Source organism: Vulpes vulpes, chromosome X (genome assembly GCF_048418805.1).
Source record: "Vulpes vulpes isolate BD-2025 chromosome X, VulVul3, whole genome shotgun sequence".
NCBI lineage: Eukaryota > Metazoa > Chordata > Mammalia > Carnivora > Canidae > Vulpes > Vulpes vulpes.
This window is the reverse complement of record NC_132796.1, coordinates 52329674-52356400: the sequence shown is the minus strand read 5'-3', so window position 1 is coordinate 52356400 and position 26727 is coordinate 52329674. Positions and strand designations below refer to the sequence as shown.

The 26727-nt window shown below is 36.4% G+C and overlaps 1 protein-coding gene across 1 annotated transcript in view; it reads left to right on the top strand.

Moving 5' to 3' along the window:
* TEX11 (testis expressed 11) overlaps nt 1–26727 on the top strand; it is a 319132-nt gene that overhangs the window by 184122 nt on the left and 108283 nt on the right. The window contains exons 16-18 of the mRNA XM_072744060.1: nt 16951–17053; nt 21840–21964; nt 23818–23903. Of these exons, the coding sequence (XP_072600161.1) occupies nt 16951–17053; nt 21840–21964; nt 23818–23903 (314 nt within the window). The remainder of the gene's footprint in view (nt 1–16950; nt 17054–21839; nt 21965–23817; nt 23904–26727) is intronic.

Below are 26727 nucleotides of genomic sequence, written 5' to 3'. Positions count from 1 at the left end.
GGGAGATATGAAGAGGGACACTATCTCATACTTAAAGGATCTATCCAACAAGAGGACTTAACAATCCTCAATATATATGCCCCGAATGTGGCAGCTGCCAAATATTTAAACCAATTAATAACCAAAGTGAAGAAACACTTAGATAATAATACACTTATACTTGGTGACTTCAATCTAGCTCTTTCTACCCTCGATAGGTCTTCTAAGCACAACATCTCCAAAGAAACGAGAGCTTTAAATGATACACTGGACCAGATGGATTTCACAGATATCTACAGAACTTTACATCTAAACTCAACTGAATACACATTCTTCTCAAGTGCACATGGAACTTTCCCCAGAATAGACCACATGCTGGGTCACAAATCGGGTCTGAACCGATACCAAAAGATTGGGATCGTCCCCTGCATATTCTCAGACCATAATGCCTTGAAATTAGAACTAAATCACAACAAGAAGTTTGGAAGGACCTCAAACACGTGGATATTAAGGACCATCCTGCTAAAAGATGAAAGGGCCAACCAAGAAATTGAGAAAGAACTAAAAAGATTCATGGAAACTAATGAGAATGAAGATACAACCTTTGAAAATCTTTGGGATGCAGCAAAAGCAGTCCTAAGGGGGAAATACATCGCCATACAAGCATCCATTCAAAAACTGGAAAGAACTCAAATACAAAAGCTAACCTTACACATAAAGGAGATAGAGAAAAAACAGCAAATGGACCCTACGCCCAGCAGAAGAAGAGAGTTAATTAAAGTTCGAGCAGAACTCAACGAAATCGAAACCAGAATAACTGTGGAACAGATCAACAGAACCAGGAGTTGATTCTTTGAAAGAATTAATAAGAGAGATAAACCATTAGCCAGCCTTATTAAAAAGAAGAGAGAGAAGACTCAAATTAATAAAATCATGAATGAGAAAGGAGAGATCACTACCAACACCAAGGAAATACAAACGATTTTCAAAACATATTATGAACAGCTGTACGCCAATAAATTAGGAAATCTAGAAGAAATGGACGCATTCCTGGAAAGCCACAAACTACCAAAACTGGAGCAGGAAGAAATAGAAAACCTGAACAGGCCAATAACCAGGGAGGAAATTGAAGCAGTCATCAAAAACCTCCCAAGACACAAGAGTCCAGGGCCAGATGGCTTCCCAGGGGAATTCTATCAAACGTTTAAAGAAGAAATCATAGCTATTCTACTAAAGCTGTGTGGAAAGACAGAAAGAGATGGAGTACTTCCAAATTCGTTCTATGAGGCCAGCATCACCTTAATTCCAAAACCAGACAAAGACCCCACCAAAAAGGAGAATTACAGACCAATATCCCTGATGAACATGGATGCAAAAACTCTCAACAAGATACTAGCCAATAGGATCCAACAACACATTAAGAAAATTATTCACCATGACCAAGTAGGATTTATCCCCGGGACACAAGGCTGGTTCAACACTCGTAAAACCATCAATGTGATTCATCATATCAGCAAGAGAAAAACCAAGAACCATACGATCCTCTCATTAGATGCAGAGAAAGCATTTGACAAAATACAGCATCCATTCCTGATCAAAACTCTTCAGAGTGGAGGGATAGAGGGAACTTTCCTCGACATCTTAAAAGCCATCTACGAAAAGCCCACAGCAAATATCATTCTCAATGGGGAAGCACTGGGAGCCTTTCCCCTAAGATCAGGAACAAGACAGGGATGTCCACTCTCACCACTGCTATTCAACATACTATTGGAAGTCCTAGCCTCAGCAGACAACAAAAAGGCATCAAAGGCATTCAAATTGGCAAAGAAGAAGTCAAACTCTCCCTCTTCGCCGATGACATGATACTCTACAATAGAAAACCCAAAAGCCTCCACCCCAAGATTGCTAGAACTCCTACAGCAATTTGGTAGCATGGCAGGATACAAAATCAATGCCCAGAAATCAATGGCATTTCTATACACTAACAATGAGACTGAAGAAAGAGAAATTAAGGAGTCAATCCCATTTACAATTGCACCCAAAAGCATAAGATACTTAGGAATAAACCTAACCAAAGAGGTAAAGGATCTATACCCTAAAAACTATAGAACACTTGTGAAAGAAATTGAGGAAGACACAAAGAGATGGAAAAATATTCCATGCTCATGGATTGGCAGAATTAATATTGTGAAAACGTCAATGTTACCCAGGGCAATTTACACGTTTAATGCAATCCCTATCAGAATACCATGGACTTTCTTCAGAGAGTTAGAACAAATTATTTTAAGATTTGTGTGGAATCAGAAAAGACCCCGAATAGCCAGGGGAATTTTAAAAAAGAAAACCATAGCTGGGGGCATCACAATGCCAGATTTCAGGTTGTTCTACAAAGCTGTGGTCATCAAGACAGTGTGGTACTGGCACAAAAACAGACACATAGATCAATGGAACAGACTAGAGAACCCAGAAGTGGACCCTGACCTTTATGGTCAACTAATATTCGATAAAGGAGGAAAGACTATCCATTGGAAGAAAGTCTCTTCAATAAATTGTGCTGGGAATATTGGACATCCACATGCAGAAGAATGAAACTAGACCACTCTCTTGCACCATACACAAAGATAAACTCAAAATGGATGAAAGATCTAAATGTGAGACAAGATTCCATCAAAATCCTAGAGGAGAACACAGGCAACACCCTTTTTGAACTTGGCCACAGTAACTTCTTGCAAGATACATCCATGAAGGCAAAAGAAACAAAAGCAAAAATGAACTATTGGGACTTCATCAAGATAAGAAGCTTTTGCACAGCAAAGGATACAGTCAACAAAACAAAAGACAACCTACAGAATGGGAGACGATATTTGCAAATGACGTATCAGATAAAGGGCTAGTTTCCAAAATGTATAAAGAACTTATTAAACTCAACACCCAAGAAACAAACAATCCAATCATGAAATGGGCAAAAGACATGAAGAGAAATGTCACAGAGGAAGACATAGACATGGCCAACAAGCACATGAGAAAATGCTCCACATCACTTGCCATCAGGGAAATACAAATCAAAACCACAATGAGATACCACCTCACACCAGTGAGAATGGGGAAAATTAACCAGGCAGGAAACAACCAATGTTGGAGAGGATGTGGAATAAAAGGAAGCCTCTTACACTGTTGGTGGGAATGTAAACTGATGCAGCCACTCTGGAAAACTGTGTGGAGGTTCCTCAAAGAGTTAAAAATAGACCTGCCCACGACCCAGCAATTGCACTGTTGGGGATTTACCGCAAAGATTCAGATGCAATGAAACGCCGGGACACCTGCACCCCGATGTTTCTAGCAGCAATGTCCAAGAGCCAAACTGTGGAAGGAGCCTCGGTGTCCATCGAAAGATGAATGGATAAAGAAGATGTGGCTTATGTATACAATGGAATATTACTCAGCCATTAGAAACGACAAATACCCACCATTTGCTTCAACGTGGATGGAACGGGAGGGTATTATGCTGAGTGAAGTAAGTCAATCGGAGAAGGACAAACAGTGTATGTTCTCATTCATTTGGGGAATATATATAATAGTGAAAGGGAATATAAGGGAAGGGAGAAGAAATATGTGGGAAATATCAGAAAGGGAGACAGAACATAAAGACTCCTAACTCTGGGAAACGAACTAGGGGTGGTGGAAGGGGAGGAGGGCGGAGGGTGGGGGTGAATGGGTGAGGGGAATGAGGGGGACACTTGACGGGATGAGCACTGGGTGTTATTCTGTATGTTGGTAAATTGAACACCAATAAAAAATTAATTTATTTAAAAATAATAATAATATAATAAAATTAAGTGTAAGTCATAGGCTCAAATAGGCAGACTTTAGTATAGAGGAAATGAACTTGGGTTCTAAGTATAGGAACAGCTGATCACAACTTGATATAATGGGATTTTGCTGCAAATCATATCTTAATACCCTTAATTTTCATTAAGAGATGAAGAATGGATTGTTTTGGTGATAGTCTGTAGTAAAATTAATGTTAATGCATAATTGAGTACTCTTTAACTCAGTGTAGGAATCTCATCCTCAGCTTACAACTGCAATTTAGCTACGTGAAGTATCATTAGTAGTACTATAGGTTGATGAAACTAAAGCACGATTTCAAAGCACAGCATGGCAGTAAGACTTACAACAGTTACAGGATGATACTGTTGGGGCACCTAGGTGGCTCAGTGCTTGAGTGTCTGCCTTCAGCTGAGGTCATGATCCCAGGGTCCTGGGATTGAGTCCCTCATCAGGCTCCCTGTGGGGTGCTGCTGCCTATGTCTCTGCCTCTCTCCGTGTGTCTTGAATAAATAGATAAAATCTAAGAAAAAAATGATACTATTAATATTTATATGACCTAAAGTGAAGACCACCACATCTCATGTGTTGGTTTTATATTCGTTCTGCTAACTATATGGAGTTCTAAAAAAATCATGCCTTTCCATTGTAGTACTGAAAGTGACCTTGTGATCAGAAGTAAACTAGTAATGTTCACTAGGTGGCACTGTGGCCTTTGTTTCTATTATAACAGCTAGTCATTGATTTTGTGATGCTTTGGCCCGTGTAGCCATTCCCACAAATATATCTGTATGGTTGTAAAAGAAAGCACTTACGTAAACATTAGATGAAGGTCAGTTGTGGCTCATTCCTGATATAGCTATACCATAAAAATACCATAATTGAGGTTTTAAGTCAACAAATATTTATTGAATGCCTAATCTGTGCCTGGTATTATAGAATAAGTAGAATACATGATTCTTTCTATACATAAGCTTAAAATATTTTTATGGAAACAAGATTTATACATACAACATAATTACAAATTAATAAAAATGTATAATCAAGTATCAAATTATGTGGTGAATATCATATGAATTTAGAATCAGAATATATAGATAAGGACCTTTGTGAATACTGATTGGGTATATATATGACCTGAAGCTGAAAAGAGTAACCAATATGTTAGAAGACAGGCAAATCTGAAGAGACCTCAATAGGCTGAAATGATGAGCCCATTTGGATAAGATGAAGACAAACAGAATAACAATATATCCCATACTTGGATCCCTAAAAACAACTGTACAAGAACAGAATAGATGAAATGTGGCTTAAGAGCAGCACATGTTTTGTGATGTTTTTAGTTGACTGTAAGCTCAACATCAGCCAGTAATGCTGAGAAAATTAATTCAAATTAGGTTGCATCATGGGGCGCCAGGGTGACTCAGTGGTTGAATGTCTCCCTTTGGCTCAGGTTGTGATCCTAGAGTCCTGGGATCAAGTCCCATGTCGTGCTCCCTGTGGGGAGCCTGCTTCTTCCCCTGCCTCTGTCTCTGCCTCTCTCTGTGTCTCTCATGAATAAATAAAATCTTTTAAAAAAAAACAATTAGGTTGCATCAATAAAAATGTGAAGGAGTGATAATCACCCTGTATTCTGCTATGGTTATAGCATACCTATAATACTGTGTAGGATTAAGAGGCAACACTTTTGAAGGAGGATATTGACAAACTCTAATGTGCCAAGGAGAAGGCACTCAGGATGGTAAGAGCCATCTTATTTGAAGAATAGTTAAAGGAAATATGGATGTTAAATTTGGAAAATGGAAGATTTAGGAGGAACATAATAGCTTTCTCCTAATATTTGAATGGCTATCAAGGAGTAAAATAATTAAATTTATTCCAGGCGCCTGGGTGGCTCCATCAGTCAAGCGTCTATCTTCGGCTCAAGTCATGACATTGGGCTCCCTGCTCAGTGGGGAGTCTGCTTCTCTCTTTGTCCCTCCTTCCTGCTCGTTATCTCTCTCTCATGCTCTCTCTCGCTCTCAAATAAATAAACAAAATATTTTTTAAAAATTAAATTTTTTCTGGGGATCCCTGTGTGGCTCAGTGGTTTAGCGCCTGCCTTTGGCCCAGGGCGTGATCCTGGAGTCCCAGGATCGAGTCCCATGTCAGGCTGCCTGCATGGAGCCTGCTTCTCCCTCTGCCTGTGTCTCTGCCTCTTTCTCTCTCTCTGTCTCTCATGAAAAAATAAATAAAAATCTTTAAAAAATTAAATTTATTCTATGCCTATTTCCATGGGTGAGACATACAAGGAGTGAGATTTCAGGTCATCATAAGGAAACTATAATGATTAGACCTGTCTAAAACTGAAATGGATTTTATTAAAATATAGTAAATTCCCTCTCCCTGGAGGTATTTAAGCAGAGAGTGACTACTTGGTGTTAATGTTATAAAGAAGATTCAAGCATCAGAAGAATTTTTTGACTAAGAGAATTTTAAGATCTCTTCTAACATATTGCTCTAAGATATCATTATAATCTGGTAAAATCTATAATAGTCAAAGATTTTTTGGAGTTCATAAGTTCATAGATTATTGAATTATAGAACTGAAGGGATCCTTATAAATCATTATTAATTTACTTTAAAAATCAAATTTATCGAAGTATAATTTATACTAAGAAACACTCATTTTAAGTATACAGTTAGATAATTTTGACAAATATATGCCCTAGTGTACCTAACTACCCAATCCAGATACAGAATATTTTATTACCTTAAAAGATTTCCTTGTGTTTCTTCCAGGTCAATCTCCATCTCCATTCTCAGCCCCAGACAGTGACTAATATACTTTACATCACTATTGATTACATTTGTCTTTCCTAGAGTTTCATATACATGTAATTATACAGTATGTGCTTTTGGTTTTTGTTTTTGTTTTGGTCTGGACTTCAGTCATCATCATGTTTTGGAGAATCACTCATGTTGTTGCATATATCAATAGATTGTTCCTATTTATTCCTGAGTAGTATTACATTGTATGGATATGCCACGATTTATTTATCTGTTCATCTATTGATGACATTTTGGTTTTTCCAGTTTGAGGTTATCTTGAACAATGCTGCTATGAACATTCAAGGTAGAAGTCTTTGTGTGGATATTTGTTTTGATTTCTCTGAGGAAATATCCAGAGGTGGAATTGCTGGGTTATGTGATAACTATATTTTTAAGTTTATAAGAAATCACCAAACTGTTTTCCAAAGGAGTTGTACCATTTTACATTCCTGCCATCAATGGTGAATGTGCCAGTTCATTCACATCCTTGACAATATATGGTATTTTCAGTCCTTTCAGTTTCAACAATTCTAGTATGTGTATTATGGGTTTATTTTAACAAAGTCAATTTTATTATATTTTTCTTGTTTATTGTATCATTAGAAATCAATTGTAATTGATTTTTTAAATTATGGTAAAATATACCATTTTAACCATTTTTTAAAGATTTTATTTATTTGAGGGAGAGTGAGCAAGAGATAGCATAAGCAGGGGCAGAAGGAGAGGGAGAAGCAGACTCCCCACTAAGCAGGCAGCCCAAAGTGGGGCTCGATCCCAGGACCCTGAAATCATGACCTGAGCCGAAGGCAGACACTTAACTGACTGAGCCACCCATGTGCCCCTTAACCATTTAAGTGTACAGTTCTGTGGCATTAATACATACACAATATTCTGCATCCATCTCCAGAGCTCTTTTTATTATGCAAACTGACACTATGTGCCCATTATTAAACAATAACTCCTTACTTTCCTCAACCCCCAACCCCTGGCAACCAGAATTCTGTGTTCGATTTCTATGGCTTTGACTACTTTAGATACCTCACATAAGTAAAATCATATAATACTTGTTCACTTCTGACTGCCTTACACCACATAGCATAATGTCCTCAAGGTTCATCCATGTTGTGGCATGCATCAGAATTCCCTAACTTTTTAAGGCTCAGTGATACTCCACTGTGTGTGTGTGTGTGTGTGTGTGTGTGTGTGTGTGTGTGTATGTATATATATATATACTACTTTTTATTTATCCATCCGTCTGTGGATGCTTCCACCTTCTAGCTTTTGTAAATAAAATTGCTATCAACTGATATACAAGTATCTGAGTCCCTGTGTTCAGTTCTTTTGTGTATATACATAGGAATAGAATTGTGGAATTACATGGTAATTCTATGTTTAACATTTGAGAAACAGCCGCTGTTTTACATGATGGCTGTGTCATTTTATATTCCCACCAGAAAGCACAAGTGTCTTAATTTCTCTACATCCTGATCAACAATTGTTATTTCCTAGTTTTTTGATCATATCTATCCTAATGGGTATGAAGTAGTTTCTTGTATTTTTGCTTTGCATTTCCCTAATGAGCACTGATGTTGAGCATCTTCTCATGTGCTTATTGGCCATATAATTGGGCATTTTGTATATCTTCTCTGGAGAAATTCCAAGTCTTTCTGCCCATTTTTTAATTGGGTTGTTTATTTTAGAGTTGTTGAGTTGTAGGAGCCCTTTAATATTCTGGATATTAACTTATTATCAATATATGATTTGCAAATATCTTCTTCTATTCTATGGATTGTCTTTTCCCTTTCTTGATAGTGTCCTTTGAAACACAAACATTTAAAAAAAAATGAAACACAAACATTTTGTGATTTTGATGAAGTCCAAATACCTATTTTTTATTTTGGTGCCTGTGCTTTTGGCATCATATCCAAGAATTTACCACCAAATCCAATGTCATGATTTCCCCTTAAGTTTTTGGTCTTTTTTTTAAAAAAGATTTTATTTATTTATTCATGAGAGACACACAGAGAGAGGCAGAGACATAGGCAGAGGGAGAAACAGGCTCCCTGCAGGGAGCCCAATGTGGGACTCAGTCCCAGGACCCCAGGATCACAACCTGAGCCAAAGGCAGATGCTCAACCACTGAGCCACCCAGGTGCCCCTCCCCTTAAGTTTTCTCCTAAGACTTATAATTTTAGTTTTTCCATGTAGGTCTTTGATCCATTTTGAGTTAACGTTTTGTATCTGACTTCATTATTTTACATGTGGATATCCTATTTTCCCAACATCGTTTGTTGAAAAGGCTGTCCTCCTTCCATTGAATGGTCTTTGCACCCTAGTCTAACATCATTTGAACATATATGTGAAGGGTTATTTCTGGGTTTTCTATCCTAATTCATTGGTCTGTATGTCTGTCCGTATGCAAGTATCACACTTTTAATTACTGTAACTTTGTACTAAGTTTTGAAATTAGGAGGTGTGAGTCTTCCAAGATTGTTCTTTTCTTCCAAGATTTTTTTTTTTGGCAACCTAGGGTCCCTTGAGATTACATATGAATTATAGGATTTTTTAAAAAAGCTCTATATAAAACAAAAATGGCATTGAGATGTTCATAAGGATTCAATTGATCTCTTTTGGTGTCTTCTTTTTTAAAAAAATGTTTATCTTTTATTCTGAAAAAATATATGATTTTCACTATTTTTTAACTTTAAAATTTTCCCTTTTAACTTTTATAACATTTCCTAGTTTTATGTGTACAATATAGTAATTCAACACTTCCGTACTACACCCAGTGCTCATCACAAATGCACCCCTTAATTGCCATCACCTGTTTAACTCTTTGCCCCAACCACCTCCCTCTGGTAGTCCTCAGTTTGTTCTCTATAGTTAAAAAGGAGTCTATTTCTTGGTTTGTCTAACCCCTCTCTCCTTATTTTCCCTTTGCTTATTTGTTTTGTTTCTTTTTTTCCCTAGAGACAGAGCACAAATGGGATGGTGGAGGGGCAGAGGGAAAGGAAGAGAGAGAATCTTAAGCAGACTCCACCCAGGGCTTAATCTCACGACCCTAAGGATCATGACCTGAGCTGAAACTCAAGAGTCAGTCACTTAACTGACTAAACCACCCAGGTGCCCCCCATATGTAGGTCTTCTTTGGAGAAATGTCTGCTTATGACTTTTGCCCATTTTTTGGTTGGAATATTTGTTTCTGGGGTGTTGAGTTTTATAACTTTTCTATATATTTTGGATACTAACCCTTTATTGGATATGTAATTTGCAAATATCTTTTCCCATTCTGTAGGTTGCCTTTTAGTTTTGTTGATTATTTTGTTTGCTCTGTGGACACTTTTTATTTTGATGTAGTCACAATAGGTTATTTTTACTTTTATTTCCCTTGCCTCCAGGAACATACCTAGAAAGAAGTTGCTATGGCTGATGTCAAAGAGGTTTCTGCCTGTGTTCTCCTCTAGGATTTTTATGGTTTCAGGTCTCCATTTTGAATTTGTTTTTGTGTGTGCTGTAAGAAAGTGGTCTAGTTTCATTCTTCTGCATATTGCTGTCCAGTTTTCCCAACACCATTTGTTGAAGAGACTATCTTTTTTCCCATTGGATATTCTTTCATGATTCATCAAAGAATAGTTGACCATATTAGTTGTGGGTGCATTCTGGGTTTTCTATTATGTTCCATTGATCTAAGTGTCTGTTTTTATGACAGTACCATACTATCCCGATCACTACAGCTCTGTAATATAACATGAAGTCAGAACTGTGATGCTTCCAAGCTTTGATCTTCTTTTCCAGGTTGCTTTGGCTATTTGGGGACTTTGGTGGCTCCATACAAATTTTAGGTTTGTTTGTTCTAGCTCTGGGAAAAATATTCCTGACCATAGAGGAAAAGCTCTGTTTTTCCCCATTGAGGATGATGTTAGCTGTGGGTTATTCATATATGGCCTTTTTTATGTTGAGTTATGTTCCCTTAACCCTACTTTGTTGAGGGCTTCTATCCTGAATGGATGTTGTACTTTGTCAGATGCTTTTTCTGTATCTATTGAGAGGATCATATTTTTTTTACCTTTCTTTTATTAATGTGGTCTATCACATTGATTGATTTGTGAATACTGAACCACCATTATAGCCCAGGAATAAATCCCACTTGATCCTGGTGAATGATTCTTTCAGTGTACTGTTGGATTTGGTTTGTTAGTATTTTATTGAGAATCTGCATCCATTATTCATCAAGGATACTGACCTCAATTTTTCTTTCTTTTTAAAAAAGATTTTATTTATTTATTCATGAGAGACACAGAGAGACAGGCAGAGACATAGGCAGAGGGATACAGGCTCCATGCAGGAAGCCCAATGTGGGACTCAATCCCAGGACCCTGGGATCATGACCTGAGCCAAAAGCAGATGCTCAACCGCTGAGCCACCCAGGCATCCCCTGGCCTCAATCTTTCCTTTTCAGTGGAGTCTTTATCTGGTTTTGGTATCAGGGTAATACTGGCTTCATAGAATGAATTTGGAAGTTTTGCTTCCTTTTCTATGTTTTGGAATAGTTTGAGAATATGTGAAAAAGAGTATTAACTCTTTTTTAAGTGTTTGGTAAAATTTACCTGCAAAGCTATTTGATCCTGGACTTTTGTTTGTTAGGATATGTTTGATTATTCAATTTCTTTGCCACTTATTAGTCTATTCAAAGTATTCTATTTCTTCCTGTTGCAGTTTTGTTAATTTATATGTTTCTTGAAATTCATCTATTTCTTCCAGGTTAGTGATGACTTTTTATTTTTTTATTATTTTTAAGTTTTATTTATTAATTTTTTGTATTTTTTTGGAGTTCGATTTGCCAACATATAGCATAACACCCATTGCTCATCCCGTCAAGTGCTCCCCTCAGTGCCCATCACCCAGTCACCCCATCCCCCCGTCCACCTCCCTTTTCACTACCCCTTGTTCGTTTCCCAGAGTTAGGAGTCTCTCACGTTCTGTCACCCTCTCTCATATTTCCCACTCATTTTCTCTCCTTTCCCCCTTTATTCCCTTTCACTATTTTTTATATTCCCCAAATGAATGAGATCATATAATGTTTGTCCTTCTCCGATTGACTTACTTCACTCAGCATAATACCCTTCAGTTCCATCCACGTTGAAGCAAATGGTGAGTATTTGTTGTTTCTAATGGCTGAGTAATATTCCATTGTATACATAGACCACATCTTCTTTATCCATTCATCTTTCGAAGGACACCGAGGCTCCTCCATAGTTTGGGTATTGTGGACATTGCTGCTATAAACATTGGGGTGCAGCAATCCTGCCATTTCCCTGCATCTGTATCTTTGGGGTAAATCCCCAGAAGTGCAACTTCTGGGTCATAGGGCAGTTCTATTTTTAACTCTTTGAAGAACCTCCACACAGTTTTCCAGAGTGGCTGTACCAGTTCACATTCCACCAACAGTGCAAGAGGGTTCCCCTTTCTCCGCATCCTCTCCAACATTGGTTGTTTCCTGTCTTGTTAATTTTCCCCATTCTCACTGGTGTGAGGTGGTATCTCATTGTGGTTTTGATTTGTATTTCCCAGATGACCAGTGATGCAGAGTATTTTCTCGTGTGCTTGTTGGTCATAGCTGTGTCCCCTTTGGTAAAATTTCTGTTCATGTCTTTTGCCCATTTCATGATTGGATTGTTTGTTTCTTTACTGTTGAGCTTAATAAGTTCTTTCTAGATCTTGGATACTAGCCCTTTATCTGATATGTCATTTGCAAATATCTTCTCCCATTCTGTAGGTTGTCTTTTAGTTTTCTTGACTGTTTCTTTTTCTTTTTTAAAGATTGTATTTATTTATTCATGAGAGACACAGAGAGAGAATGAGAGGCAGAGACACAGGCAGAGAGAGAAGCAGGCCCCATGCAGGGAGCCCGACGCGGTACTCGATCCTGGGTCTCCAGGATCACCCCATGGACCGAAGGTGATGCTAAACCGCTGAGCTACCCGGGCTACCCTTGTTGACTGTTTCTTTTGCTGTACAGAAGCTTTTTATCTTGATTAAGTCCCAATAATTCATTTTTGCTTTTGTTTTCCTTGCCCTCATAGATGTATCTTGCAAGATGTTGCTGTGGCCAAGTTCAAAAAGGGTACTGCCTATGTTCTCCTCTAGGATTTTGATGGATTCTTGTCTCACATTGAGATCTTTCCTCCATTTTGAGTTTATCTTTGTGTATGGTGTAAGAGAATGTCCTAGTTTCATTCTTCTGCACGTAGCTGTCCAATTTTCCCAGCACCATTTATTGAACAGGCTGTCCTTTTTCCAGTGCAGAGTTTTTCCTGCTTTGTCGAATATTAGTTGACCATAGAATTGAGGGCCCATTTCTGGGTTCTCTATTATGGTCCATCAATCTATGTGTCTGTTTTTGTGCCAGTACCACACTGTCTTGATGATCACAGCTTTGTAGTATAGCTTGAAATCCAGCATTGTGATGCCCCTGGCTTTGGTTTTCTTTTTCAATATTCCCCTGGCTATTTGGGGTCTTTTCTGATTCCACACAAATCTTAAGATGATTTGTTCCAACTCTGTGAAGAAAGTCCATGGTATTTTCATAGGGATTGTACTGAATGTATAAATTGCCCTGGGTAGCATTGACATTTTCACAATATTCTTCCAATCCATGAGCATGGAATATTTTTCCATCTCTTTGTGTCTTCCTCAATTTCTTTCAGAAGTCTTCTGTAGTTTTTAGGGTATAGATCCTTTACCTCTTTGGTTAGGTTTATTCCTTAGGTATCTTATGCTTTTGGGTGAAATTGTAAATGGGATTGACTCCTTAATTTCTCTTTCATCAGTTTTATTGGTAGTGATGACTTTTTAAAAACATAACACCAAAAGCACATTCGATGAAATTTAATTGGTACTTGGACATTATTAAAATTAGCAACCTCTATGTGAAAGATATTGTTAAGGAATGGAAACATAAGCCATACAGTGAGAGAAAATATTTACAAAACACATATTTGGTTAAAAAAATGATATCCAAAATATACAAAGAATTAAATAATAAGGCAAGAAAGAAAGACAAGAAATTATAAATTATAAAGTTATAATTTATAATTATGAACTATAAATTTGGGAAAAGACTTGAACAGATATCTTACTAAAGAAGACATATAGATGGCAAATAAGCATATAAAAACATTCTCAACATTATATTTCATCAAGAAAATGCAAATTAAAACAATACCACTACACAACTGTTAAAATGGCTAAAATCTAAAACACTGACAAAACCAAATACTGGTGAAAATGTGGCAAAATTGAAATTCTCTTTCATTGCTAGTAAGAAAAATAATAGTAGAGCCATTTTGAAAGATTATTTCAGTTTCTTATAAAACTAGACATACTCTCACAACATGATCTAGTAATTGCCCTTCTTAGTATTTTATCCAAATGAACTGTAAGCTAATATCCACACAAAATCCTGCACATTACTCATAATTGTGAAAACTTAGAAGCAACCAAAATATCATTCAATAGGTTATAAAAATATAATAAAATTCAGAATACCCTTATTTTGTAATGATAGTTTGTAAATCACTTTTATCTCTACTATAAAAGTTAAAAACAATAATATTAAAAATAACTATAGCTATAAAAATTTGTTAACAGATTTACAATATAAAAAGATGTAAAGTGTGAGATGAATAGCATAAATGTGAGGAGAGAAGACGTAAAAGTGTAGAGTTTCTCTATGCATTTGAACATAAGTTGTTAACAGCTTAAAATAGACTGTTATATCTATAAGATGCTTTTCGTAAACCACATGGTAAGCACAAAGAAAAACCCATAGTACATACATAAAAGATAAATAAAAAGGAATAAAAGCATACCAATACAAGAATAAATTTTTTAAAAAGACAGCAAGGGGGAAAAAAGAACAAAGGAATTAAAAATTAAGAAAACAGTTAAGAAAATGGGAATAGTAGGTCTATACCTATCAAAATTACTTTAAATATAAATGGAAGAAATTCTCCAAAGACACAGAATAAATGGATTTTTAATGAAAAAAATTCCATCAGTATGCTGCCTACTAGAGACTAACTTAGCTTTAAGGATATGCATGAACTGAAAGGGACTGAAAAAGATATTACATGCAAATGGTAAGGAAAAGAGAGCAGGAGTGGCTATAATTATATCAGATAAAATAAACTTTAGTCAGAATTAGTCACCAGAGACAAAGGTCACTCACTATATAGCGATAAAGGGGTCACCTCATCCAGAGGATATGACAATTGTAAATATATGTACACTGAACATTAGAGCAACTAAATATTTAAAACTAATACTAACCAAAAAGATGCTCAGCATCACTAATCATCGGTAAAATACACATTAAAACCATAGTGAGATACTATTTCACACCTGTCAGAATGGTTAATTCAAATACACAAGAAATAGCAAGTTTTGACAAAGATGTGGAGAAAAAGGTACCCTCGTGCACTGTTGGTAGGAATGCAAATTGGCAGAGCAGCTGTGGAGATCACTTTGGAGGTTCTTCAAAAATTAAAATTAGAATTACTATATGATCCAGTATTTCCATTATTGGATATTTACCCCGCCAAAAGGGAAAACATTAATTTGAAAATATTACACTCCTATGTTTATTGCAGCATTATTTACAATAACCAAGATTTGGAAGCAAACGAACTGTTCATTGATAGATGAATGAAGATGATGTGGTATATATACACTTGGAAATTATTCAGCCATAAAAAAGAATGAACTCTTGCCATTTGCAATACTATGGAAGGACCTAGAGAGTCTAGAGGATATAATATCAAGTGAAATAACTCAGAGAAAGACAAACATCATATGATTTCATCCATATATTATTTAACACATAAAACAACAACAAAAAAGGATACAGACAAAAAGAGACTCTTAAATACAGAGAACAAATTGGTGGTTGCCAGAGGAAAGGTGGGTTAGGGGGATAGGTGAAATAAAGGTGGTTAAGAGTACACTTATCTTGATGAGCACTGAGACATGTATAAAATTGTTGAATCATTATATTGTACACCTGAAACTAATATAACACTGTATATTTATTATACTTGAATTTAACAATAAACAAATAAAGCAAATGTTTAACAAACTGAAGGTAGTAATAGGCAGCAATTATAAATAGTAAAGGACTTCAACACCCACTTTCAACAATGCATAGATCATGCAGACAGAAAAATAATATATAAATAGTGGACCTGAATAACACTATAGACCAAATGGACCTTACAAATACATATAGAATATTCTATTTAACAGCACAAGAATACATATTTCTCTGAAGCACACATGGAACATTCTCCAGGATAGACCATATGTTGGGCGGCTAGCAAGCAAGCTGTAACAAATTTGAGAAGATTGAAATCATATCAGATATCTTTTTCAAACACAATGGTAAAACCTGGAAATAAATATCAGGAGGAAAAACAATTCACATTGTTTCTCAACAATGCATGGAGGTTGAGAAACACATTCCTGAACAACCAATGCGTTAAAGAAGAAATCAAAAGGGAAATCGCAAAGTATTTTGTGACAAAAGGAAATGGAAACACAGCATATTCAAACTTACGGGATGCATCAAAAATTGTCCTCGGCAGAAAGTTTATAGTGATAAACACCTACATTAAAAAAAACTCAAATAATCTAACTTTACAACTCAAGGAATTAGAAAAAGAAGAAAAAAGTAAGCCTAGATTTGGGGGCTTAATGTAATTTGGTGCTGTAAATACACACCTCAGGGATTGGTTCTTTCTACCACATTTTGCTGTGTTCATCTCAGAACCAAAGTAACTTTCTTTGCAGTCTCCTGGGGATGCAGGTAGGAGTGGTTTAGTTCTGATTTGTACTTAGCCTAAGGGTATAGTCCCTTGAGTCTTAATACCTGTTTCCCTGACCTAGTGAGGTTCATTAAAACTAAAGGTGACATTTATTTAGATTTATAAATGTCCACCAGAAAAAAAGTGGCTCTAATTCTCTGCTTGTTTCTCTGGAACTTCACTTTCCTTAGAATTTACTATCTTGTAAGTTACTCTGGAATTGAAAAAAATGTTATCTAACATCTTTGTTTTCAGTTGGAGTGTTGGTCTGATGTATATCATGCACCTTATTTCTAGAAGCAGAATGAACAGTTTCTTTAGCATTTTAAGAGAACAGTTCTTTAAAGATTTTACTTAGATTCACGTCTTTTTATAATGAGTATCCTCAACCATTGTGACTATGTTAATACTATTAGTAAAATACAAGGTCTTATTACTTTTATAAAAGAGGGCCAATATTTCTTTTTTTCAGGCTAAAGAGGCAGTGATAGAAGCTGAACAACGTGATCCTACAAATATTTTCACTCAATTTTATGTATTCAAGATTGCAGTTTTAGAGGGCAACTCTGGCAGAGGTATATTATTTATGAATTATATTTAATTATTAATATAAAGAATAATAATCCTCTTCTACCATAAAGGAAAAAAAGATTGTTTTTAAGAGTGGAGTTATATGTTGTGTATTCTACCTTTCCTGTATAAAGATGATACAACCATGCAAAAAGGAAGTATGGGGTAAGAGAGAATTCACTGCAAACCCTTTTCAGTTGAGTTGTCTTAGATAATCAAAGTCTCCAGCTGACTTTTAAATATTTTCATTTATTTGGGAAGTTATTGGTGAGAGATTTGGCCTTGAAATGGAGTTTCTTGCTACAGAGTTGACAGTGCTGAAGTTGCTCACCTGAACTTCATCCCATTAGTACTGTCCCCTTTCCATTAAGTTAAGCATAGTTTCCTAGTTGATGTGTCTTTACACTCCTGTATCTTGATTTGGTTACAGATATGCCGTGTTGTGATATTACTCCCATTCAGCCCTCAGTGTAGCTGAGGATACCCTGAGGCAGCTTGAGCTCCAGACTGGTTCTCTCTTGTGAAGGTTATAAGTTGAGAAATTGATAGGTTTAAATTAATAGATCCAAACAGAATTTATACTAATCCGACTAAGCAACTGTTTATGAATACCTACTATGTGCAACAGACTCTGCTTTGCACTTCAAAAAAAGAAAGATAGTTTATTCTTCTTTGGAAAAGAAATGTTCCAAGATAGTAAAGTATACCTGTATATTAATTAAAGATTAGTAAATTGGAGTCAGTTCTTTATCAGGGTTTTTTTTTTTTTAAAGATTTTACTTATTTAAGATAGAGAGTACACACATGAGCAGGAGGAGGTTTAGAGGGAGAGGAAGAAGCAGACTCCCTGCTGAACAGGGAGCCCCATGTGGGACTCGATCCTAGGACCCCAGGATCATGACCTAAGCCAAAGGCAGATGCTTAACCAACTGAGCTACCCAGGCATCCTTTATATTGTAGTCATGTCCATCATCAATTTTTTCATTAGAGACCTTTGGGAATTTGTTATATTTGATGTACTATGTTGAAAGATTAAAAAAAATTTAACTTTTTACCAACAGAAATGGCAAAAAAAATAGATTTCCTATTAAACCTTTTAACATTCTATTAAAATAAATTTTTTACTTGTATTTATTTTTTAAAGATTTTTTAAAATTTATTTATTCACACCAATAAAAATTAATTTATTAAAAAAATTTATTTATTCATGAAAGACACACAGAGAGAGAGAGAGAGAGAGAAAGAAAGAGAGAGAGGCAGAGGCAGAGGGAGAAGCGGGCTCCATGCAGGGAGCCTGATGTGGGACTCCATCCCGGGTCTCCAGGATCGCGCCCTGGGCTGAAGGTGGCGCTAAACCGCTGAGGCACCTGGGCTGCCAATAAATTTTTTTACTTTTTAAACATACCATCAGCTCAGTCTTTTTTTTCCTCCCTAGTTATCTGTGACCAAATGGTCACAAATTTTTAAAAAATTTTAAAGCCATGTTTGTTGATAATATATAGAATAAAACTTACTAGATTCTTTGAGGTTTATTTATATTAATAAATCTATGAGTTTTGACAAATGTATAGTTATGTAACCACCATTACCATCATGATACAGAACAAAAAATTGCCTCAGGCTCCTTTATTGTCATTCCTTCCCACCACTTTTAGCCCTGGAAACAACTGAACTCATTTCTATCTCTGTATTTTTGCCTTCTCCAAAATGTCATATAAATGAGATCATACAGTATAAAGCTTTTTGAGCCTTTCACTTATCATAATGTATTCAAAACCCATTCATACTGTTGTGTTTCCATAGTTTGTTCTTCTTTATTGCCACAGTTTATTCATTCACCATTTGAAGTATATTTGGATGGTTTCCATTGTGAGCAAGTGTGAATAAATGTGCTATAAATATCTGTTTACAGATTTTGTGTGATGATAAAATTTAACTTCTCTAGGATAAATATCTAGGAGTTGGATTTTTGGGTTGTATGGTAGATACATGTTTAACTATCAGAAACTGCCAAGCTGTTTTTCTAAGTAGCTATACAATTTTACATTCTAACCAGTTATGTTTGAGTGTTCCAGGTGATCTGCTTGGAATTGTCCATTTAAAAAATACTTTACCCATTCTAATAGTTGATGTATATCAGCTTGGAATTGTCCATTTAAAATTCCTACTTGTCCGTTTAAAAAATACTTTACCCGTTCTAATAGTTGGGTAGTGGTATCTTACTGTGGTTTTAACTGTATTTCTGTAATGTCTAACATTTGAAATCCATATATCTTCTTTGGCAGAGTGTTCGTTTTTTTAAAAAAATATTTTATTTATTTATTCATGAGAGACATAGAGAGAGAGAGAAAGAGAGGCAGAGACACAGGCAGAGGGAGAAGCAGGCTCCATGCAGGGAGCCTGACCTGGGACTCAATCCCAGGTCTTCAGGATCCCATCCCAGGCTGAAGGTGCCGCTAAAATGCTGAGCCACTGGAGCTGCCCTGGCAGAGTGTTTATATAAATCTTTTGCCCAGTTTTCTATAGGGAACTTAGTTTTATTTTTTAAAAAAGTTATCTCTAATATGTTTTATTCATCTTGTATCATAGTGGCTAGAACATAGGGAAGAAAAATATTTTAGTTACTAAGATATAGGGAACTTTGTTTTCTTATTGAATTTTGAAAGTTCTTTATACATTTTATTTTATTTTTATTTATTTTTTGTATATTTTTTATTGGAGTTCGATTTGCCAACATATAGCATAACACCCAATGCTCATCACGTCAAGTGCTCCCCTCAGTGCCCATCATCCAGTCACCACAATGCCCTGCCCACCTCCCTTCCACCACCCCTTGTTCATTTCCCAGAGTTAGGAGTCTCTCATGTTCTGTCACCCTCTCTGATATTTCCCACTCATTTTCTCTTCTTTCCGCTTTATTCCCTTTCACTATTTTTTATATTCCCCCAATGAATGAGACCATATAATGTTCGTCTTTCTCCAATTGACTTACTTCACTCAGCATAATACCCTCCAGCTCCATCCACATTGAAGCAAATGGTGAGTATTTGTTGTTTCTAATGGCTGAGTAATATTCCACTGTATATATAGACCACATCTTCTTTATCCATTCATCTTTCAAAGGACACTGAGGCTCCTCCACAGTTTGGTTATTGTGGACATTGCTGCTATAAACATTGGGGTGCAGCTATCCTGCCGTTTTGCTGTATTTGTATCTTTGGGGTAAATCCCCAGCAGTGCAACTGCTGGGTCGTAGGGCAGATCTATTTTTAACTCTTTGAGGAACCTCCACACAGTTTTCCAGAGTGGCTGTACCAGTTCACATTCCCACCAACAGTGCAAGAGGGTTCCCGTTTCTCCACATCCTCTCCAACATGTGTTGTTTCCTGTCTTGTTAATTTTCACCATTCTCACTGGTGTGAGGTGGTATCTCATTGTGGTTTTGATTTGTATTTCCCTGATGGCAAGTGATGCAGAGCATTTTCTCATGTGCTTATTGCCATGTCTATGTCTTCCTCTGTGAAATTAATGTTCGTGTCTTTTGCCCATTTCATGATTGGATTATTTGTTTCTTTGCTGTTGAGCTTTTAAGTTTAAGAAGTTCTTTATAGATGATGGATACTAGCCCTTTATCTGATAGATCATTTGCAAATATCTTCTCCCATTCTGTAGGTTGTCTTTTAATTTTGTTGACTGTTTCTTTTGCTGTGCAGAAGCTTTTTATCTTGATGAAGTCCCAATACTTCATTTTTGCTTTTGTTTCCCTTGCCTTCATAGATGTATCTTGCAAGAAGTTGCTGTGGCCAAGTTCAAAAAGGGTGTTGCCTGTGTTCTGCTCTTGGATTTTATTTTTTTTTAATTCTTATTTATTTATGATAGTCACAAACAGAGAGAGAGAGAGGCAGAGACACAGGCTGAGGGAGAAGCAGGCTCCCCGCAAGGAGCCTGATGTGGGATTCGATCCCGGGTCTCCAGGATCGCGCCCTGGGCCAAAGGCAAGCGCCAAACTGCTGCGCCACCCAGGGATCCCTCATGCTCTAGTTTAGCCTGGAATTTCACTTTCTTCAAGGCAGTGGAGCCAGGGAACAGCATGTCCATAAACTGACAATAGGCAGCCCCTGAGCACAACTGTTCAATCTTTGTCAGATTCAGCTGCAGAGACTCATTGATCCAGGCCAGCATGTCATGTCGACTTAGGTTATCACTGGTGATGGATGTTGAGTATACGTTCACTGCCATCTTTGGCTCTTGGTGGGACTGTGTCCACTGCCTGTGCCTGGCTTTGGTTCTGTCTTCATCTCATTCAAACCACCCAAACTTTTTATTCTATCCTTAAAAAAAATTGCTGAACCAGAACTCCTTGGTGGCTCAGCGGTTGAGTGTCTGCCTTCAGCTCAGGGTGTGATCCCGGGGTCTGAGATCAAGTCCCATGTGGGGCTCCTTGAGGAGAGCCTACTTCTCCCTCTGCCTCTCTCTCTCTCTGTGTCTCTTATGAATAAATAAATAAAATATTTTTAAAAATGCTAACCATATTTGTATGTTTTTGTTCACTTTTGCAAGTATATCCATGGGATAAATTCACAGGGGTGAATTGCTCAGTTGGGTATTTTTCTGACATTCAAGTCCTTGACATTTTAGCAATTTAGATGACTTTATGAAAATTAGCTAATATTTTAAAGGTATTAGTGCTCTTAATATTAGTTCCAAAGTCACTGTATTATAATTAACCATATATAGCTATTATCTTTGATAAGAATATCTCATTTTTTATATTATTTCCTTCCTTTTCAGCTTTGCAGGCAATTACTACTTTGGAGAAATTATTAATACCTGAAGATCCAAAAGAGAATGAGCTACTTACAGATAGAGATTCACCTGTCATGCTCCTCAGTATAGCTGCCCATTTTGCTCTCGAGGTAATTCTTATGTATTTATCTACAAGATTTTTTACCTCTTTTCCATTTTGAGAGACAATTAATGGAACTATTTTAGAGGAATTTTCTACAAAGAAAAGAAATTAGTTGGTAGTTGGTGTGAGAAGTAGGATGAGAAGTTTGTTTGTTTGAGATGGAATGAATGAGAATGCTTATATGCTGATGGAAATGACCCAGTAAGAGAACAAAAAATTGACAGTGTGTAAGAAAAAAGAGAATTGTTAGAGCAATGTCCTTAAACAGGCGAGGGGTGATGGGCACAATTGTATAAATTCAGGGATTGGCTTTACAGAAGAAAATGGTTAGTTCATCCATGAAAGCAGTTGAGGAGTTAGAGTATGTGGTATGGTTCCTGGTGTACGAATAAATGTGGTAGTGGGAATCTGGAAGCTTTTTTCCTCACTGCTTCAGGTTTTTCAACAAAGTGGGAAACAAAGTCATTGCCTGAGAGTGAGAATGGGAGAGGAGGTGTTAGGGAGTTTGAGAAGATAAGACAAGGTGTAAACTAATCATGAAGGAAGGCAAGAAAGCAAATGACATGGTAGTGTGGGGTGCTTGCTTGCTCAGTAAGTATTAAGGCCTATTTGATGAAGTTTTAAAATAAAGAAATAGTTGTATAGGTTTTTATCCAGCCACCTTCAGCTCCATGGATATAGGCACAAAAGTCAATAGAAAGTTGAATTTAACCAGGTTTAAGGTTTTGCTGGATGAATACAATGGAGCAAAAGAGGAGTAGCAAAATCAAGAAACAAGGAAGTGGTTATAATTAATCCCCATGGAATTTAACTAAACATGGAGGAGGATATCAAGGGGATGAAGGACAGTGAAAAATTTGTAGCATGAATGGATTGGAGGTCTAAGTGCAGTTGAAGGATTGCTGGAGTAATAGAAAGGAGTGAATTAGAAAGGTAGGAAATAGTAGTCAGTAGAATACATGAGACAGAGCAGGGTGCAGGACTAGAATGAGGAAGTGAGACACTTAAGGAAGCACTCACTTTCTGAGTCATGAAAGTGTAAAGTTGGTTCTTGCAGGAGTAGTTTTCAAGAAAATAACTTTGCAGTAGATAAGTCATCAAGAAATGAGAAGAAATGGCCTAAGAGCTGGTGGATCAGCACAATGAGGAATGGTGGGTGATACAGTCTGATGACAGGAAGTTCGAAGCTAGGGATTTAGGGAGGAAAAAGGAAGAATAATTTTAAAACATCAATGAAGAACAAAAATGTCACCTACTTCATCTCCAGGCCTAGGAGTAGAAGGGAGACAAAAGAAAAATTGCCACTACATGAGGGGGTTCTTTGGAAGCAATCCTTGATGGGATCTAGATTTCTATTACAGGAAAGAATGTGGAGGGAAATTTCAGGGAAGAGGTTGCTCATAGAGAAGATTTTGATGATAATGAACTAAACTTCAGAGAGTGTACTAGAAAGATTGGGGGAGTTGGGGAGAAATGGGAAAAGAGAAAAAGGGGGATTTATAAGAGCTTTGTGGAGACTGGGGTGCTAGAAATAATTTGGGGTCTGGGGTTCTTTCGGTTACTGCTAATGAACAGGGATAAAGAGCACAGTATTAATCCTAGTGCATTCATGGCAGTGTTGGCAAGTCTATGAGTATTTATGGATAGTGAGGAGTGGGTTTCTGGGGCCAAAATGAACCTATTCTCCTTTTGTCAATGAATTGTTTCTTCATTCTACCATCTTGAATTAGCTCTTTTGATAATATAAAATGAACAAGTTCAGATTTTTTTTTCTTGTCCTGGAAAGGACAGGAATATAGGTAACATTTTGTAAGTATCACTATGAGATGTAATTTAACATATTATATTTGTCTTTTTTAGAATGGACAACAAATTGTGGCAGGAAAAGCTTTGGAATATTTAGTTCAATATTCAGAAGATCCACAACAAGTCCTTACAGCTTTAAAGTAAGTAATTCATATCCTGTAGATGTGGAAGGATTTCTTGTTAATCTTAATCTTGGTCTATAAACTTTGTCAAAATAGTATTGATGTGATGTCATCAGGCCTACTATACCAATTGTTATTTTAAATTTTTTCAAGCTTTATTGAGATATAATTGACAGATAACATTGTATAAGTTTAAGGTGTATAACCTGATAATTTGATACATGCATATATTGTGAAATGGTTAACACAACAAAATTAGTTAAATTATTCATCACCTCATGAAATTACTATTTCTTTGTGTGTGGTAAGAACATTTAAGATTTAGTCTCTTCCCAACTTTCAAATATATAATACAGTCTTGTTAACTGTAGTCACCATGCTCTACATTAGATCCCCAGAACTTGTGCATCTTATAATTTGAAGTTTGTAACCTTTGACCAACATTTCCCCACTTCTTCCACACCTAGCTTCTAGCAAACACCATTCTATTCTGTTTCTGTTTTGCTTTTTAATTCTTAAAGATTCAATACATGAGTGAGATAATACATTATTTGTCTTTCTTTGTCTATCTTTCCACAATGCCCTCAAAGTCCATTCATGTTGTCACAAAAGGCAGGATTTCCTTCTTTTATATGGCTGGTTGGCTCAGTCGGTTAAACATCTGACTCTTAATTTCAGCTCTAGTCATGATCCTCAGGGCTGTGAGATCAAGCTCCACATTGGGCTCTGCATTGGGTGTGGAATCTGCTTGAGATTCTCTCTCTCTGCTTCTCCCCCTACTGGTGTGCTCTCTCTCTTTCTCCTGAATAAATAAATTTAAAAATATTCCTCTGTGTGTGTACAAATCAATTTTCTTTATCCATTCATCTATCAGTGGACACAAGTTGTTTCCATATCTTGGCTATTTTGAATAATGCTGCAATGAACATGAGGGTTCAGATAGTTTTTCAAGATAGTGATTTTTTCCCTTGGATCTATACCCAAAAGTGGGATTGCTGGATCAAATGGTAGTTCTGTTTTTAATCTTTGAGGAAATTCCATACTGTTTTCCAGTGGCTGTACCAATTTATATTCCCACTAAGAATGTTGAAGGTTTCACTCTTTTCCACATCCTCACCAAAACTTATCTGTCTTTTTGATACTGGCCATTTTAACAGGTGTAAGGTGATACCTCATTGTGGTCTTGATTTGCATTTCCCTGATGATTAATGATGTTCAACATCTTTTCATGTATTTGTTGACCATGCATGTCTTCTTTGGAAAAAAATGCCTATTCAAGTCCCTTGCCCATTTTAAAATCAGATTATTTGTTTTTTTTTTCTTTTGAGTTGTATATGTTCCTTATTTGTTTTATATAGTAATCCCTCATCAGGTACATGGTTTGCAAATATTTTGTCTTATTCTACAGGTTGCCTTTTCATTTTGTTTCCTTTGCTATGCAGAAACTTTGTGGTTTAATGTAGTCCCACTTGTTTATTTTTGCTTGTACTTTGAGTGTTGTATCCAAAAAGTCATTGTCAAAGAGCTTTTCCCCTATGTTTTCTTTTAGGAGTTTTACTGGTTTCAGGTCTTAAGTGTTTTATCCATTTCGAGTTAACTTTTGTGAGCAGTAAGAGTTAGTAGCCCAATTTCATTTTTTGTGAATGAATATTCAGTTTTACCAGCAGAATTTATTGAAAAGACTATCTTTCCCCCATTGAGTATTCTTTGTTCTCTTCTCAAATATTAGTTAACATCGTATATACATGGTTTATACATGGGTTTATTTCTGGGATCTCTATTCTATTCTTTTAGTCTATGTTAGTATTTTTGTGTTGGTACCATGCTGCTTTGATTACTATAGCTTTGCAGTATAGTTTGAAACCAGGAAGTGTGAATGTTTCCAGCTTTATTATTCTTTCTCAAGGTTGCTTTGGCTATTCAGGGTATTTTGTGTTTCCATGATGAATTTTAGGATTTTTTTTCTATTTCTGTGAAAATTATGTTTGGAAATTTGATAGGGATGCTTAAAGTTTTTTTTAAAAAAAAAAAAGGTATCAGTTGGGGTGCCTGGGTGGCTGAGTTGGTTAAGCCTCTGACTTTGGCTCAGGTCATGAACCCAGGGTCCTGGGATTAAGCCCCAAGTGGGATTTCTTGCTCAGTGGGGAGTCTGCTTCTCCCTCTCTGTCTGCCCCTCCCCCCTGCTGTGCACACATGCTCTTTTCTCTCAAATAAATATTTTTTTAAAAGTTATCAGTTGACTTGTTTTTCCCACTTTTCTCTTTCTGTGAAGGAAAATGGTTTATCAAAAGGGAACTTTTACATACAGTAGTGAGATAAAGGGTGAGGTTAGGACATGACAAACTCCAAATGATTTGACTGAGAATGTGTCAGTGGCAAATAATTGGAAATCAAAAGGATCTTATAGTGGTTCTCCTATTGGTCAACTACACTTGAGGCCATGGTTTTGAAAGGAAATGGAGTCACAGAAATAAATATCAAAGGAGTCTTGAGATACTTGCATGCCTTTGTCAGATAAATATCTAAAATCATTCAGGATAGATGGTATTTTTAAAAAAGATTTTTAGCACTTAAAATGTTATAAGCTACCTTATTTTGTCAGTTCGTTATTATGCTGTCAGATCCCCTTGAAAGAATGGTCACCCAGTTTATGTGGAACCCAAAGGCCAGTTTCATGTTCCTTAAGAAAAATATTAAGACTTGTACATCGTACCTGATGCTCTAGCAGATGACTTGGAGCAATGATATAAAGAGTGAAACTATTTAAGAATTTGTCATAAGCAGTACTTTTGTTTTTAAGTTACTTTCTTAAATTACTCTCCTAAATTACAAAATTGCATGT